The sequence below is a fragment of the Triticum aestivum genome, unplaced genomic scaffold, assembly GCF_018294505.1.
Source record: "Triticum aestivum cultivar Chinese Spring unplaced genomic scaffold, IWGSC CS RefSeq v2.1 scaffold86462, whole genome shotgun sequence".
Classification (NCBI taxonomy): Eukaryota; Viridiplantae; Streptophyta; class Magnoliopsida; order Poales; family Poaceae; genus Triticum; species Triticum aestivum.
The window spans coordinates 8,673-26,272 of record NW_025228512.1 but is presented as its reverse complement, the minus strand read 5'-3'; the positions used below and the strand labels follow the sequence as shown (position 1 = coordinate 26,272).

General features: G+C 41.3%; 1 protein-coding gene across 19 annotated transcripts; it reads right to left on the bottom strand.

The window, feature by feature from the left end:
- On the bottom strand, positions 1–17,527 carry LOC123174229 (uncharacterized). Of its 19 annotated transcripts, XR_006486882.1 has the most exons (22): positions 17,434–17,527; positions 16,767–17,027; positions 15,742–15,825; positions 15,028–15,226; positions 13,972–14,207; positions 13,762–13,874; positions 13,166–13,231; positions 12,968–13,041; positions 12,761–12,837; positions 12,050–12,157; positions 11,174–11,555; positions 10,389–10,596; positions 9,529–9,761; positions 9,313–9,411; positions 8,852–8,916; positions 8,010–8,247; positions 7,860–7,925; positions 6,146–6,276; positions 4,322–4,375; positions 1,461–1,524; positions 1,275–1,342; positions 1–477 (listed from the first exon to the last, which is right to left on the bottom strand). XR_006486882.1 is itself a non-coding variant. In XM_044590011.1 (9 exons), exons 2-9 carry the CDS (start codon positions 8,027–8,029, stop codon positions 450–452), a joined length of 498 nt encoding a protein of 165 aa, XP_044445946.1. In that variant the 5' UTR covers positions 8,030–8,247; positions 8,527–8,608; the 3' UTR covers positions 1–449. The 19 variants fall into 19 exon arrangements, 4 of the variants coding, with proteins under 4 accessions (XP_044445946.1, XP_044445947.1, XP_044445945.1 ...); XR_006486872.1 differs by lacking the exon at positions 12,761–12,837; XR_006486871.1 differs by lacking the exons at positions 12,761–12,837; positions 12,968–13,041 and having other exon boundaries at positions 16,767–16,830; positions 16,915–17,027.
- Positions 17,528–17,600: the final 73 nt, after the last annotated feature.

The following is a 17,600-nucleotide window of genomic DNA, read 5'->3' as shown; positions in this document are numbered from 1 at the left end:
TAAGTGAACAAACATCGAAGTACTAATATTTTTCGGAATTCGGAACAAATGTTAAAATTAATTTCTGTTTACATCCTCACAAATTACAAAATCTTGCAGCCAAGACCCTAACATTTTGCATCCGACACCCTAAACGTTTTGTTTCCTTACAAAGAAGGACAAAATTTCGACAAGTCGTGGGAATTTCGACCAGAAATTTTGGCAGCATAACGCGTTGAATAAATGCATGCACAACCCTAGCTCAAATTCTCATTTAAAAGACCATCTCTCCCCAGAGAGATCAGCAGCAGCAGCAACCAGTGGCAGCGGAGCATTAGCGCGCTCTCCTCTCTCTCATTTTTCACATCCCAAAAGTCTTCCAACAATGTATTGGCCGGTGCTTTGCCAGCAAGTTAAACATGAACTGCATCAGCCAACACATGTCTTTAATTCCGCTTACAGGAACAACATCAGCCACCGAACCCTGAACAAATCCACCTGTACACACAACAACTCAGGAGTAAGAGCCACCGCGAGGATGAGATTGCCGGAGGAACAAATACTTCAAGGAGAAGTCGACACCACCGCCACACCAACCACACCCGGAGACACCAAGCTCGCTGCTAGTTAAGCAACACGAGATGCATGCACGTCTTGCATTTTATATTTCACATCGTCTTGTTCTTCACTCATTTTAGTTGATAACCAAATTTCATTTTGGCATTAACATATCTTAGTGATTTGCTCATGAACAATGCCGAATGTTATGTTTTGCACTACCTACCTAGCTTGTATTTTAGTAGCTTATTCTGAAATTCATTAGCTCATGATTCACTAGTAAGTAGATTTCCTATTATCTGCTCCATCAATGTACCATTGGTCATGATTCACTAGTAAGTAGATTTCCTATTATCTGCTCCATCAATGTACCATAGGTTAGTGAGAACTGAACTAGACCGAGAATTACAAGGGGCAGTATACGTATGAGGTTGTCTGCTAGGGTTCTATAGCATGTAAGTGTGCATAAAAAACGAACAGGAATAATACAGACATATATAGCATAGACCTACAAGTTATATTTGTTTGTACTTGATGAATTGGACTGTATGTACAATGGCAAACCAAACACAAACCATTGTTTGTTAGTATCTCTGAAACCGTTCTTGCAGTTAATTAGCAACAAAGCAGAATTCAGAGACACGCTATGTGTGCTTACTCTCAATGTGCACCTTGCTGCTATATAGAAAATGTTCGAAACTTCTACATCATTCTACGTTTGAAGGGAATAGTGTTACCTTGGAATTGGATTTGCCAGCTGGCTCGTATGGGTTGTGTAGCTCGATACAGTCCAGATTGAGATCCACTAGAGCAGAGCAACACATTAATTAATTCATCATAAGAGAAAAGGACGACAAAACAAAATGAAAGGAAGCATCCAACCAACAGATGCCGATGCATGTACAGTTTGGTTTTCCACTAACCTTTGCTTCTATACTGTGGTTTAGTAATATGATGACTGGTGCCCAGGTGTGCTCTTGTCTGTGCCTCCATGTCAAATAGATGCATCGCCAGGTCCAAAAGAAAGAAAAAACGCATCAGAGTCTAAGCACCAAGGTTGATTTCCTTAAAGAAGCAAGTTAGATGAAGAAGGTAGTGCATGATCTTACATACATAGATAGAGTGGACGAGTGAGGTAGGCATGGCCAGGGTGCCCAAGACAGACGGCTCATACGAACGAGCACCACATGTGTTGCATCGGGCATGGACGCATTCGATCAGAGACGAGCGCAGGGTGTTGGATCTAAGGAAAAAGGAGGAGCAAACAAAGCAAGGCGGTATATATAAGAGAGGAGAGGCCGGCGCCCTCATATCATGGGGAGCAGCGAGCCGGCAAGGAACATGGCCAGCCGTGGGATGGGTGGTCGATCCGCGTGAGGCATGAGGATCGAATGGAAGAAGGCAGGCTGGATCGAGGGGGGAGGGAATAATGGATGCGTTGGTTTGGGAGAGGATTAAATCCAATTCCTTGAAAAGTGGGTTTCCATCGGTTAAGTTTCCTTGGAAGGTGGAAGGAGATCTGTTGATTTTTCCTCCGTCCTAGTAATTAATAGGTACGCACTAACTGCTAGCGTCTTTTAAGGGAGTCCAAATCATAACTAAAAAAAAACAGCCGCTCAGTCTAACGAAATATGATAAGATACTATCTATACGTGTGTTAGCTGGCTTCCTCGGGTGATATCTATCGTATCTATACTAGCTAGCTATCATGTCCTCTTCTTGCACAACTTATGTAACTGCTCTGCTTGCTAGTACGCATTTGCATGTACAAGACTAGCTAAAATGTCAAATGGCATCCGCATTTGCATGGAGTACAAGACTAGCTACCAGTGTGGCTGTTAGACGACCAATGGTCATGGGCGTTTTTTTTTGCTTGCTGTCAACACCAAAATCCATGAAAATATTTGCTGTGTCTTCTTTCTTTGGCCATTTTGGCATTCAATTTTATATTTGATTTTGGTTCAAGTAGATGTTTTGGACGCATGTTCAACTAGATGTTCACGGCAAAAGCCTACCAACAGAGATATGCCATGCCATGCCATGTCCATAGGAGAAATAAGGCATAAATTGTTGCTTGTGCGTGCACTTAGTCAGGATACGAGGCGTGATGATGTACTAGCTAGCTAGCTAGTTATTAGGCAGACAAGGGAACAAATTAAACAAAACACTAAATAAATACAATGACATATACCTCACCTCGAGCATGGACCAACTCCAAATGACCCGTCCACAACACCGCCAGAAACCACATCACCTACATTGCATATCATGAGGGGCTGATTTAGATAGGCCTCCATGATACATCTATCTATCAATATTCCTTCCTACAAGACAAGTCAAGACATCTGCTCCCTCTGTAAAGAAATATAAGAGCATTTAGATCACTAAAATAGTGACCTAAACGCTCTTATATTTCTTTACAAAGGGAGTACATTGCAAACTGTTTATTGGTGAACAAAAATTCATAAGCCAAGGCAGACAACAATCATAAAATGCATGCTTGCACAAACTACCATTATGTAAATCACTCAGCTTGAAACTTCTCGGCAACTCACAGACAGAGAGATTGATAGATTGGCATGGCACACAATTCCCGGTTTCATTTCGGAGAGACTCGTGGAAAAAAATATGCAGAAATTTACACTTCATATATCACTCTCTCTCTCCATCGAGAAAAGAGAACATCAACAAGAGCTGAGAATTCGACAAGGTACTTCATCGACTCAATACCTACCAGCCGACAAGTAAGCCACCAACAAGAAAACAATTATCATAGGGCATATCTATCTACTAGGACTTCAATATCACCAGGCATCATCAATCTGCACTTCAGCAGCAACCACCAGCCAACAAAGAAAAGCACAAGCTGCACATCCGGCTCCTCTTGCCACTTTACCTAATGCTTTCCACATCTCGGCTCTCAGGGGACATGTCTTCTCTCTTCAATGCCTTGACACTTTTGTGGGCAATGACATCTTCATCGTCGATCTCCATGGCACCAAACTCGGGTATCTGATGCACAACAAGAGTCTCAATTTTTTAGCAAATAAAAAATCTAGTAAACAAGCTGCTTAGTCAAACCATGTTGGGATTAGCTGCACACAGGATTAGCTCAAGTATGCCACACTTCTTATCAGCAGCACAAACCACTAACACTTGGTAAAACATCTAGTAGAGAATATCTATCTCTTTTTCCAGGCCTATCAAACAAGAGCATGGCCAAGGAGTAGCATAACCATCAACATGTAGTTATTATACCATGCCAATTCAGGAAAATAGACCCAGAAAGTAACATCATCTGAAAGTAAACAAGCTATATACCCACAACAAGAAAATTACTCTAGTTCTTATCAAAATTACTCCATAGCAATTAACTAAACCAGGCCAATCTCTAAACCGCGTAAACTTCCACAGTAGCAAGTTCTATTTGCAATTCGAACCATGATATGACAAATCAACTCAATGGCCAGCATCTCATCCACAAGCAGATTAGGACAATGGCATGATAAAACACCAAAAATAGCTACACTACAGTAAGAACTATGAAGATGATGGCCAAGTGCACAACATGAAACTAGCCCCAGCTAAAAAAACGTCACACCAATCATCAACACAAAACACTTGTGGTGGCCGGAGGACCACCAGCATAGTAAGGAAGCATGGCCACATACATAACCAAGGCCTCAATCATTCGGTCGATGATTCGCACTAGTGCCAACCATGGCTATCGAGCAGGACAATCTCAGGACACAAGCGAGAGAGAGGGAGGAGACCAGGAACTCACCAAAGAGGGTTTCAAGTGCATCATCCTCGAGGAGCAACGTCAGAGAGCCACTCCCTGCATGCAGAAATTACACTCTGTCAATTCATAAATCAAGACAAGTTGCTGTTACAAAAAGTTCAAAGCGTGCATGTTTTGGTTCGACATGATAACATGGACCTCCACAACACTAAGCATGTCATCTTGAAAAGGGAATCCTAGGAAATATTTTAAAAAGAACCATGCAGGTGCAGATTTACTTGTTTCCGCAAGAAGCCAAAACAATACCATTATTAAGAGACCAATGTAAAGTGGTTAAAACACGCGTCAAAGCAAACAATACATGAATTGCCAACAAGCTGGCGCCTCTGGAACAATCAACAGATGAATGGCTTTGCGAAAGGTGTAGCTACCATAAGCAACTCTAACATGGAAGTACCACTACCAATGATTTTTAGGTGCTAATTATTGTCCTTGCATGAGTCTATACATCAAGCAGGCTACAATTAACATAATGTGCCTTGTGACCAAGTCCTAGAAAAACCCACATGTTGCTCTTGACCAAGTACATGTAGGCTAGCACTTCATATAACAAACAGTCTACATCAAGTATAATATGAATTTAACGACGGATAAAAGCAGTAGTTTAGATTTCAGAATAAAAGCACCAACAAAAGTCAGATAAGCAAAAGCATTGGATCATTGAAGATGTCCATCTCTGATCAAGTGTTGGTGTTGAGCCAGATAAGCAATCTCCAGATCATTTTAAAATCATATGGAATCCAATCACATCATCAACTAAGGCCCTGTTTGGAGCAGAGCGCGTGGAGCACCTTTTCAGCCACTCCCCAAATTAGAACTAGATGTTGCTCCGCTCCGGCGTGGAGTTGGAGAGCAGAGAGAGTCCGAACAGGCTCTAAGATAGTGAACCCAAACACATCAAAATCAGCAGCTACGAGAGGTACATTGAATAGGAAACTACGAGGCAAAAGCACACAAAATGGCCCTTGCACCTCAATTGCAAGACTGATTCATCACCATTAACAGAGAGAATCACATGAATTATACTTTATATTAGTATATCAGGAAGATACATGCATAACAACAGAATAAGAGAGATGGAGAATAGGACCCCCTTTCTTTTTTACAGTAACTAACTATCTCTGATACTCTGCTAACCTCCCCCTCTCTTTCTAAATTATAATATTTCTTTAAAACACTTATTAACAGGACATGTCAAGGTAAGGCGATCCAGATAATTCAACAAAGATGTCTTATGATGCAACTAAACAACCCTACAGCCATCAAAATCAAACTAACAGGTTAGAGTCAAGACACAATTTCATTACTCCTCTCTTGAGAAAAACAAAATCCTAGAAATTACCTCTTCTCTACAAATACAACAACAATCACATGCTTTATATTTTTTCAAGCATAAAATAGACAAGAGATAGTAGGGGTGGACATCTCGAATATTATATGGCTATAATGAGGACTTTGAATAAAACACACTCTGGCAGACGATTTTGTCAACCTGAGACATTCGTGCCTGGTGATAATTTGTGGACTCATTTTGCTCAAGTTGCTTACTAAACTGAAATAAATGAGCATATGCAAGTTTCTAAATACCATCAAAAGAAGCTTGAGAAAACAATTTTGAAGTGTCTGGATCCTGAAAGCTGGGGTAGCCCAAAAAATACCCATGTGCGCGGCTTGGCTTCGTAATATAATAAAATTACAAGGTTTTATCTTTCAGAAACAAAAGGCACAATGTGACAACGTATTCATGATCAGACAACGGTTGGGAGGACATAATGTAACTGGAGCAAGCAGAACAAGAAAACTGACTAGTTGAAGTAACTGGCAACAACCCAGCCACGACATGAACTGAAGACCACAGCCTAGCAAGATAGTAGCATGTTTGTGCCTCGTCGAGTAGCTTCAATCCTAGTCCATCACTAGAAAACTGACTCCAGCTCCTATGTGTAATCAGATTAACATGTTAGAATGAAGCCCACCTTTCTAATCAATCCTCTTTTGAGAAAAACAAAATCCTCCATATTTCTTCTCTACAAATATAACAAAAAGCACATGCTCTATATTTTCTGAAGCATATATAAAGTACACTAGAGACAATAGGGGTGGACCTCTCACATTTTACATGACTATCGTAAGGACTTTACTTTTCTGCATGGAAAAGGGTGTCCATTTGACATTGATTAGCTCTAACAGAAAATCAAGTTCTACTCTAGTTTATTGCCACCAAGCATTACAATGGAATAAGAGATATTAGAGAATAGAACCCCCTTTCTTTTTTACAATAACTAACTATCTCATGCTCTTCAGACCTTCCCTCTTTTCCTATCTTATATTTATACTTTATGTGAAGACACGACATTCCAGATGATCACAACTTGTTCAGGTGTATTTCAATTCTATAAAAATGTCTTATGATGCATCTAAACAACCCTACAGCCATCAAAATTAGATTAATAGCCAAGCCCATGATTGCATTTATTCCTTTCTTGAGAAAAACAAATCCTCCATATTGCCTCTTCTCTACAAATATAACAACCAACAAATGCTTTATATTTTTTGAAGCATAAAATAGACTAGAGACACTAGGGGTGGACATCTTGTATTTTATATGACCAGAATAAGGACTTCAATTTTCTCCACGAAAAGGTTCTCTATTTTTTCCATTTGACATTGATTATTACCGACAGAAAGTCAAAAATCTACTCTAGTGTTTGACCGACAAGCATTATAAATTTATGACAGAATAGAGCAATAAGAGAAACATGACCCACTTTCTTTTTTACAATAACTATCTCTTGCTGTCCAACCTCCCCTCTCTTTCTATCTTCTATTTAGATTTTAAAATCACTTATTAACAAGACATGTACCTATTGAGAAGCTTCACTAAACATACCAACCATACATGTGAAGAGAAGGCAATCCAGATTAAGGGGAGATCAGATCGAAACATGTACATTCATGTGTATTTCAAGTCTTCAACAACTATGTCTTATCCTGCTGCTGTTGTGGTCTCTTTCTACATGCTCGTCTTGCCCATCACCGTTGCACCCAATAGTTTCACCAGGATAGCGCATGGTGAGGCTCATGGTGGTTCCTATTATTACTTGCCCGTTGCCCTCCTACTCCTCCAGCATGGATATCTATGCCATCCTCACCATCAAGTCAGGTCCATGGGGGTGAACAAAGAATGAGATTAACGGCCAGTTAACAAGGTAACAGAATAATGATAGGGAGCAACACATAAGGGGGGCAAGATCAATTATACTGGCTATTCCATGTTTGTAAAACAGACCAACACATGATTTGCGTTTTCCAAACCATAAAATAGAATAGAGACAGTAAGGGGTGGACATCACATATTTATATTTTCACAGAAGTCTTGCACATACAAGAACCCTAGTAGGAATTAGTGGTAGACAAAGTCAGAGTTAATTTAGCATGTGAGGGCTAAATCCACTAAAAGAAATTGAAAACTGAAACCCCTACATGAACCATGGAGCAGCGGACGGAAGCAGTGGCTTACCATAACCTGTGTTTGAGTGTGAAGAAGAATTCCACATGCACACCACACGCTGGGTCTTTCGTGCACCTGCGTACTTGAGGAAACTACGTCAGGGAATCACAATCACAAAGACTAGCAAATCGAAATGAGAGAGGAGAAATGGGGCGATACCATGACGAATTGTTGGCCATAGGTCAGAGCTCCATGGATGGCAGCGGTGATGGGGTAAGAGCTCGATGGATGTGGCGTCCCAAGAAGAAGCAGTCCTCGAACCTCCTTTCCCGACACGTGATTCTGGATAAGGAGCCGACCATTGGTGCCATGCAACCTAAGTTCTCCTTCTCCCCTCCCTCTCCTAGTGCTCACGCTGCCTCGCTTGGCTAACTCCAACTGCTGCTCAAGCTGGGATCTGCTTTCACAAATAAGCCGCATTGGTGTGAGAGTTGAGAAAAGTGATAAGCCAATTAGGTACCGCAGAAGGCAATGCGATACGGCACTAGTAGCTAGCAGCTCAACACAAGCAAATGGTAGTACTACTCGATCATGGTCAACTATATGAATACTTGTGCATACGATTAGCCAATTAGATAACTTGAATAATGATGCAAATAAGAAGCAATTTATACCGTACGTGAGTTTTTCTTGCACCTAGATTGAAGCGATTCAAAGAAAAAGTGGAACATCGTACCAGGCACATTACTAGGTTTGCATCCCGAAATTTACCATGTAGAAAAGATGTGTCTTCTATCAAGTACGTAACTGCTAACACCTGTATTTATCAAGAACAATTTTTTAGGTTAGTTGTGCACATAGGAACCGTAGTAGGAATCACTGATAAAGAAAATCAGGGGTAATTTAGCAATTAAGGGCTAAATACACTAAAACCCTACAGAACTGAAACATGTACTTTTTATTCAGAGCTGGCCTTTTTAGGTGAAAAAAATCATTGGAAAACTGAAACTCATACTAGAACAGTGGAGCAGACTAGACCAGGGAGGGAACTGGTGGCTTACCAGACTGCCGGAGTGGAAGAAGAATCTTCCCGCGCACTCCACACACAGCCGGCTCTGTTGTGCACCTACGTGTGTGAGGGAACCGCATCAGGGAATCACAAATCAAAACCGCAAAAGGGAACCATGACCAGCACACAAAGAATCACAAGATACATATATCACTGACATTAATTGGCTACTGACTAAAAAAACACAAAAAATAATCAGTTATAAAGCATATGGCCCAAACAAATTATCATGCGAATATCAGCCTTCACATATGTACAACAGAGGCTTTGATGTGTCAAGTACCCTTGACACATCAAATGTTGCAAACACTTTAATGTGAATCTCATCCTTCTATCACCAGGTAAAACTGAAACATGTTTCTCTGATTTAGATCTGCATTTTTTAGGTGATAGAAACATGAAAAGACATTGTAGGTATAGGGAGCAAAGCAGAGGATAGAACCGGTGTCATACCATCTTGCTGGATTGGAAGAAGAACGGGGGCACCGGAGCAGAAGCCAAGTGGCGTCGGACTGGAAGCTATCCCCACAGTGGCTCTATGTCTGAACCTACCTGTGCGAGGAAAACACATAAGGGAATGACAGACAAAAACCGCATCAGGAAAGCACCAAGCCTAGCAATTTAAAATGAGAGAGAAGGGAGAGAGAGGGAGGACAAGTGGGGCGAGACCTTGAGTTCTTGGCCATGGGTCAGAGCTCCATGGATGACAGCGGCGGTAGGGTCGGAGCTCCCTGGATGCGGCATCCTGAGAAGAAGCAGTCCTTGTGCCTCCTCTCCTACCACGTGGTTCTGGAGGAGGAGCCAACCGCCAGGGTCGACCCACGCCACCTCCTCGTGGTCCTTCTCTGTCTCCATCAGGTCCCCATCAGCGCGTCCGTCCATGGACGATTTCGATCCCCTCCCTGACCAGATAGCAATTAGTATAGTGCTCAAAAATAAAATGAAATCAAATCAGGCTTAGATGCATCCTTCTAGAACTAGAAGCAGGACTACAATAGTAACTGCCTGGCACAACTTATTTCAAACTCTTTTAAGCTACCTACCTGAATGGTACCCACAAACAAAGAGGCCATCTTCATGACATATATAGTCTAATGGAGGCACTTTTGTGTTCAAAATAAAATAAAATCTCTAAACAATATAATAGACATTAATTTTGATCCAAGCACGGCTGGATGATAGTCTTCTAACAACATTTCCTATTTAAAATATGCCAGGAGTAATTAGAATCAAATCTCAGTACATACACCTCTAATCTGGATTACTAATGTGTGGTCAAACAATCCGAATCTAATACCCAAAACTATATTTAGTCAAAACAATGTGAATCCAAACAATCTGGCCAATTAACGTGTACAGAACAATGTGAATCCAAGAGCAGGCTAATCTGAATCCAAGCAGAGTCAAACATTGATGAACCCGTCCTCATGTATACGAGAGGAGGAAGAATTGCAAATCCCAGGGCTGGATGTGATGAAGAAACAGAACATACAGATTAAAATATTAGATGAACTCAAGAAAATGGGTACCTTTGCTTTGCTTGAGGGCCGGCCATGAAGATGAAGGGGTCTCCTCTTGGTGTTGATGAAGCGCGCCATGACGAGTCCCTGTGATGAACCCATCCATCAGAGAAGCGGTTGCCGACGCAGGGAGATAGGTCAGTCAAAGCAGCGATGCATAGGGTACGTAGCCTGCGGTTCTCGGCCCCATCGTCGGAGACAAGCTACATTTGCAATCCTGCAGGTATGTCGAAACACACGAATGATTAAATTTGTCCTACGCAACACATCACATTAATTTTGAATTAACTATAATAATAATGCCTTGATGTACATTAAAAATGCTATCAAGTTTCAGCTCCAGGTCAAGTTTATGTGATTGTAAAGTTAAAATCAAGCTCCACTTTTTATAGACTGATATTGGTTTAAGTTCACCTAGGATTTTATTAGCTCATGAAAGAACGATAGCAGTGAAAGTATTACGATACTAACGGTAACAAGAACAATAGTATGTCCAGACTCTTTCTTTCATCAAACTTGACTTTAAACTGCAGAAGCATTATTTTGTATAGTTGATGCTTTGGGATCTTATAAGGAAGCTACATCATTTCTCTAAAATGTACTTCATATAGGTTAGGATTCCTTCTCTTCACGAGGGCCAAAAAACAGAGTTGTTGACACATGTTGTCCTAGAGAAAAAAGAGCGCTGAAAAGAAAAAACAGGATGCATCATGCATACATTTAGTTGAAAGACTTTGCTTCATTTGGTACTTTAGCAGAATAGTTGCGTGTATTAGTTTGTCGATTTACAATACCTCTCCTGCATTTACCATGGCCAAGAGACCACTTTATGAGAGCCACGACACAGGTAAGGGTGTTGGTGACCCGGTCATAGGCGGGGAACAGGGCAGCGTCTCCCCAGGAGCCGTCTGGGAGCTTGTTATCGAGAATCGACCAGAGCGTGGTGGGAAACTTGAGGCTGTCACCGTCATCAAGACGTGGAACAAGAGCGACTGACGTGGTGTCGTATCCCAAGACGCTGATCCTGCCATCATCGACCGCAACATCATCCTCACTTGGTCGACCAGTAGCTGCTCGAACTCTGTCTCGGGAATCACACAGTAGTGGTCGAGTTCACATGGTTCCTCGGTCCGTTCTAGAATCTATATATCATTTCTGAAAGGTTTGGTTGCAACCCTGCAGATATGTCAAAACACACGAATGATTAAATGTATCTAGCGTAAGACATCACATACATTTTGAATTAACATGCATGTTATCAAATTTTAGCTCGAGGTCCAGTTTACGTGATTGTAAAAATTAAAATCTAGCTCCACTTTATACCGAATGAGCTTGAGTTAAGTTCACCTGGGATTTTATTAGCTAAAGAAAGAATGATGGCAGTGACAATATTATAGTATTGATAGTAACAAGAAAAATAGTATGTCAAGAGACAATCTTTCATCAGACTTAACTTTAAACAGCAGAAGCATTCTTTTTGCACAAACCAACAGACAGCAGGAAGAGGATATGGCCGGATGAGATTAGTTACTAAATTAGTAATGTATAGAATACTCGCCGAGTGCTAGCTAACAGTAGATAATGACGCTAAAATTGAGCGATGGAGAGAAGATAAGCATAAAAGAAACGCAATGCCACCGGGGTCCAAGCCCAAGTCAAGGCAATGTTACCTTTAGCACTAGAACCACTGGTCGCCTTCGCAATCTCTGGAGAGCAACACGTGCGTCAGCGGTTTCCACAAAGGGCATCATCTCCTTTGCCATGGAAACAGGATAGACCTGATTGTTCAAAGACAAAGCGATCAAAATCAATCTCACGACAAGTGTCTATGTCAGTTTCGTTTCAAATTCAACACAACATGACCGACAAGTTCTACAGTGGAGAGGGCGAAACGATCGCAAGCAGCTGGCAACACAACTTGCACGTGTGAATGATATATAGGAACTCATGCTGTCGTGCCCACACACATGACCGGCACACAAAGAATGGCAAGATGCATATCTCGATAACATTGCTTGGCTACTGACTAAATCATTAAACACAAAAACAGTTATACGGTATTGGGCTGAAATGAATTATCATGTGATTCTCATCCTTGAAGTATGTACAAAAGAGGCATATTCTATCAAGTAAATAGCTGCTCCTGACACTTGTATGTATCAACAACAATTTTCTACAGAAATTGTGCACATACAAGAACCCTATCGATAAGCCAATTTGTTATTGCAACAAGCGATGGGATACAGAACTAGTAGCGAGCAGCTCAACGCAAGCAAACTGTAGTATTACTCGATCGTGGTCAATTATCAAATTACATATATGTGTGATTAGCCAGTTATATGAATAACGATGCAAACGGTAAGTGTGAGTTTTTCTTGCACCTGGGCAAAGCCACCAGGCACATTACTAAATTTGCGTCGCAATTGATTCTCTGTCAATAACACTCCTTGGCTGCTGACTAAAACAAAATTTGGTTATCATGTGATTGTCATCCTAGACATATGTATAAGAGACATCATCTATCAAGTAAATAGCTGCTGGCACTTTTATGTATAAAGAACAAATTTTTACAGAAGTTGTGCACATACAAGAACCCTAGTAGGAATCACCGATAGACAAAATCAGAGCCAATTTAGACTTGAGGGTTAAATCCTCTAAAACCCTACAAAACGTAAACATGTTCTTCTTTATTCAGAGCTGACATTTTGAGATGATAAAAAAAATCATTGAAAAACTTTAAGTCCTACTAGATCAGTGAAGCAGAGTAGGTTAGGGAGGGGGCTTACCAGATTTCCGGAGTGGAAGAAGAATCCAACCTGCGCACACCAAACACAACTGGCTCTGTCGTGCACCTGCGTGTGTGAGGGAACCGCGTCAGGGAATACAAATAGAAATCGCATGAGGGAACCATGACCGGCACACGGAGATTCGCAAGATACATATATATCAGTAACACTGATTGGCCTTGACTAAATCATAAAACACACAGAAAAATCAGTTGTATACAGCATAAGGCCCAAACAAATTATCATGTGAATCTCATCCTTCACATATGTACAACAAGGGTTTGATGTGTCACCCTTGACACATCAAAAGTGGCGAAGACTTTGATGCAAATCTCATCCTTCTATCATCAAGTAAATAGCTGCAAACAATTTGATGCGTCAAGAACAGTTTTCTACAAAATTTGGCACATACAAGAACCCTTGTATGAATCACTGATATAGACAAGATCAGAGCTAATTTAGCAATTGAGAGCCTATAAAACTGAAAGCTTACAAAACTCAAACATGTTTCTCTGATGCCTTTTTTAGGTGATAGAAACAAGAAAAGACATTGACAGTACAGTAGAGCAGAGCAGAGGAGGGAACCGGTGGATCACCACTTGCTGAAGTGGAAGAAGAACGGGGGCACCGGAGGAGAAACCAGGAGACGTCGTAGTGGAAGGAATCCCCACGGTGGCTCTGTGTCGCACCAACGTGTGCGAGGAAAACACTTCCAAGGATTGAAAAAAAACGCATCAGGGAAGCACCAATCCTAGCAATTTGAAATGAGAGAGAGAGAGAGAGAGAGAGGAGAGGTGGGGCGAGACCTTGAGCTGTTGGCCATGGGCCAGAGCTCCATGTATGGCAGTGGCAATGGGGTCGGAGCTCCATGGATGCGGCGTCCCAAGAAGAAAAAGTCCTCTAACCTCCTTTCCTGCCGCGTGGTTCTGGAGAAGGAGCCGACCGTAGGTGCCCTGCCTCCTTCTCCTTCTCCTGCTCGCTCTCCTCATGCTCACGCTGCCTTAATTGGCTAACATGCTCCAACTGCTGCTATGGCTGGGATCTGCTATCACAATTAAGCCGCATTAGTGTGAGAGTTGAGAAAAGCGATAAGGCCAATTAGTTATAGCAAAAGGCAATCTGATATGGAACTAGTAGCTAGCAAGTCAACGAAAGCAAACATTGTTACTACTCGATCATGGTCAACTCTACAAAATACTTGTACGTACGATTAGCCAATTAGATAACTTGAATAATGATGCAAATGAGTAGCAGTTTATATGGTAAGTGTGAGTTTTTCTTGCACCTGGACAAAGCAACAGTAACACATTACCAAGTTTGCAACTGAATTGAATCTCTATCAATAACATCATCTATCGAGTAAAAGAGACATTGTCGGACATGCCCTATTTTATACAGTGTTTTAGTGGATTCTCATCCTTGACATATGTATAAAAGAGACAACATCTATCAAATAAAAAGATGCTGGCACTTTTATGTACAAAGAACATTTTTTTATAGAAGTTATGCACATACAGCAAGAACCCTAGTTGGAATCACTGACAGGCAAAGTCAGAGCTAAATCCAATAAAACCCTACAAAACTGAAACATGTTTTGCTTTATTCAGCGCTGCCTTTTTTGTTCAGGTGATAGAAAAATGATTCAAAAACTGAAACTCCGACTACGTACAAAAGTGGAGTAGAGTAGAGCAGGGAGGTAACCACTACCAGTGGCTTTACCAGATTGCCGGATTGGAAGATGAATCCCACTACTGCTCACTATCGTGTGTCAGGCCGCGTCAGGGAATCACAAATTGAAACCACATCGGGGAACCATGACGAGCAAATCATAGAGAGAGAGACAGAGAGAGACAGAGAGAGACCTTGAACAAGAGCGACCGACGCGGTGTCGTATGCCAAGGCGCTGATCTTGCCATCATCGACCGTAACATCATCCTCACTTGGTAGAACAGTGGCTACTCAAACCCTGGCTCGGGAATCACATAGTAGTCATCAAGTTCACTTGGTTCCTCGGTCCGTTCTAGAATCTAAATATCATTTCTGAAAGGTTCGCTTGCAACCCTGCAGGTACGTCAAAACACACGAATGATTAAATGTATTCAGCATAAGACATCACATTCATTTTGAATTGACAAGAATAATAAGCCTCGATGTGTATAACATGCTATCACATTTTAGCTATAGGTCTAGTTTACGTGATTGTAAAAACTAAAATGAAGCTCCACTTTATACAGAATGAGGTTGGGTTAATTTCGCCTGAGATTTTATTAGCTGATGAAAGAACGATGGCAATGATAGTATTAATACTGATGGTAACAAGAAAAATAGTATGTCTAGAGTCTTTCTTTCATCAGACTTGAATTTAAAGTACAAAAGCATTCCTTTTGCACAAAAAACAGACAACAGAAAGAGGACATGGTCAGCTGAGATTAAGTAGTAAATTAGTAATGTATACAATACTTGCCTGGTGCAAGCTAATAGTAGATAATGACGCTAAAATTGAGCGACGGAGAGAAGAAAAGCATAAAACAAACACAATGCCACCGGGATCCAACTCCAAGTCAGGGCAACAATACCTTTAACACTAGATAAGTTGGTGGCCAGAGCAATCTGGAGGTCCACAGGGGCAGCATCTCCTTTGCCACAGAAACGGGATGGACCTAATTGTTCAAAGAGAAAGCGATCAGAATCAACCTCACGACAAGTGTCTATGTCGGTTCTGTTTGAAATTCATCATAGCATGACCGACAATGTCTACAATGGACAGGATGAAATGGTTGCGAGCAGCAGGCAACACAATTCGTGTGTGTGAATGATGGACATGAACTCTTGCAGTTGTGCCCACAGACATGACCGGCACACAAAGAATCACAAGATACATTTCTCGATAACATTGCTTGGCTAAATCATAAAGCAAACCAAAATAAAAAACATTTATACAGTATAAGGCCGAAAAGAACTATCATGTGATTCTCATCCTTGGAGTATGTACAGAACAAGCATTTTCTATCAAGTAAATAGTTGCTAACACTTGTATGTATCAAGAACATTTTTTTACAGAAGTTGTGAACATACAAGAACCGTTACGATAAGCCAATTCATTACTGCAACAGGCGATGCGATACGGAGCTAGTAGCTAGCAGCTCAAGGCAAGCAAATTCTAGTACTACTCGATCGTGGTCAACTATCAAATTATGTGCGATGAGCCGATTAGATAACTTGAATAACGATGCAAATGAGCAGTATTCTATATGTTAAGTGTGAGTTTATACAGGGTTTCAGTGGATTCTCATCCTTGACATATCTATAAAAGAGACATCATCTATCAAGTAAATAGCTGCTGGCACTTTTATGTATAAAGAACAAATTTTTACATAAGTTAAGCACATACAAGAAACCTATATAGTTGGAATCACTGATAGACAAAGCCAGAGCTAATTTAGCACTCAAGGACTAAATCCACTAAAACCCTACAAAACTGAAACATATCCTTACTTATTCAGAGCTGACTTTTTTAGCTGACAAAAAAAGCATTGAAAAAATGAAACTCCTACCAGAATAGTGCAGCAGAGTAGAGCTGGGAGGTAACCAGTGGCTTTACCAGATTGCTGGGGTGGAAGAAGAATCCCCCGCGCACACCACACACAGCTGGCTCTGTCGTGCACCTGCGTGTGTGAAGGAACAACGTCAGGGAATCACAAAACAAAACCGCATCAGGGAACCACGTCACACGGAGAATCGCAAGATACATATATTGTTCAACACAGCCGTTTAGACACGGCGTGCGCAATCTGGAGAGCGACGCCCGTGCCGGCCGTTTAGACAAGGGCAGCATCTCCTTTGGCGCGGAAACGGGATGGACCTTATTGTTCAAAGAGAAAGCGGTCAGGATCAATCTCACAACAAGTGGCTATGTCAATTTCATATCACATTCAACATAGAATGACCGGCATATGTCTGCAGTGGACATGGCGAAACAATCGCGAGCAGAAAGCATCACAATCTGCAGGTGTAAATGATAGACAAGAACTCGTGCAGCTATGCCGGCCCGTCAAACATAACCGGCAGCGCACAAAGAATCACAAGATTATTACATATCAAAGTAACATTTCTTGGCTGCTAGCTGGACTAAATGATAGATAAAACACAAAAGATTCAGTGCGAATCTCACTTGAAAATTGTTGAGCAGAGGCATCTTGTATCAAATATAAATAGGCATGTCTCAAGAACATTTTTTTACTGAATTTGTGCACGTACAGGAACCCTACCTAGTAGGAATCACCGATACACAAAGTCAGAGCTAATTTAGTAGCTAGCACTTGCTGAGGGCTAATAACACCACTGGAAGCCTACAAAACGGAAACATGTTGTTCGTATCATATCAGAGCTGACTTTTTTAGGTGATAAAAACAAACAATGCAAATCTGAAACTCCT

What these genes read in the sequence shown, in the direction of transcription:
- LOC123174229 (XM_044590010.1), bottom strand. Translation starts at nt 7,292, where the DNA reads ATGTACATGTTTCGATCTGATCTCCCCTTAATCTGGATTGCCTTCTCT. An exon ending in TGCACTTGAAACCCTCTTTG is followed by an intron (nt 3,851 to 4,321) that starts GTGAGTTCCTGG and finishes GTGGGTATATAG; the next exon opens with CTTGTTTACTTTCAGATGAT. An exon ending in CTGGCAAATCCAATTCCAAG is followed by an intron (nt 478 to 1,274) that starts GTAACACTATTC and finishes TTGTGTGTACAG; the next exon opens with GTGGATTTGTTCAGGGTTCG.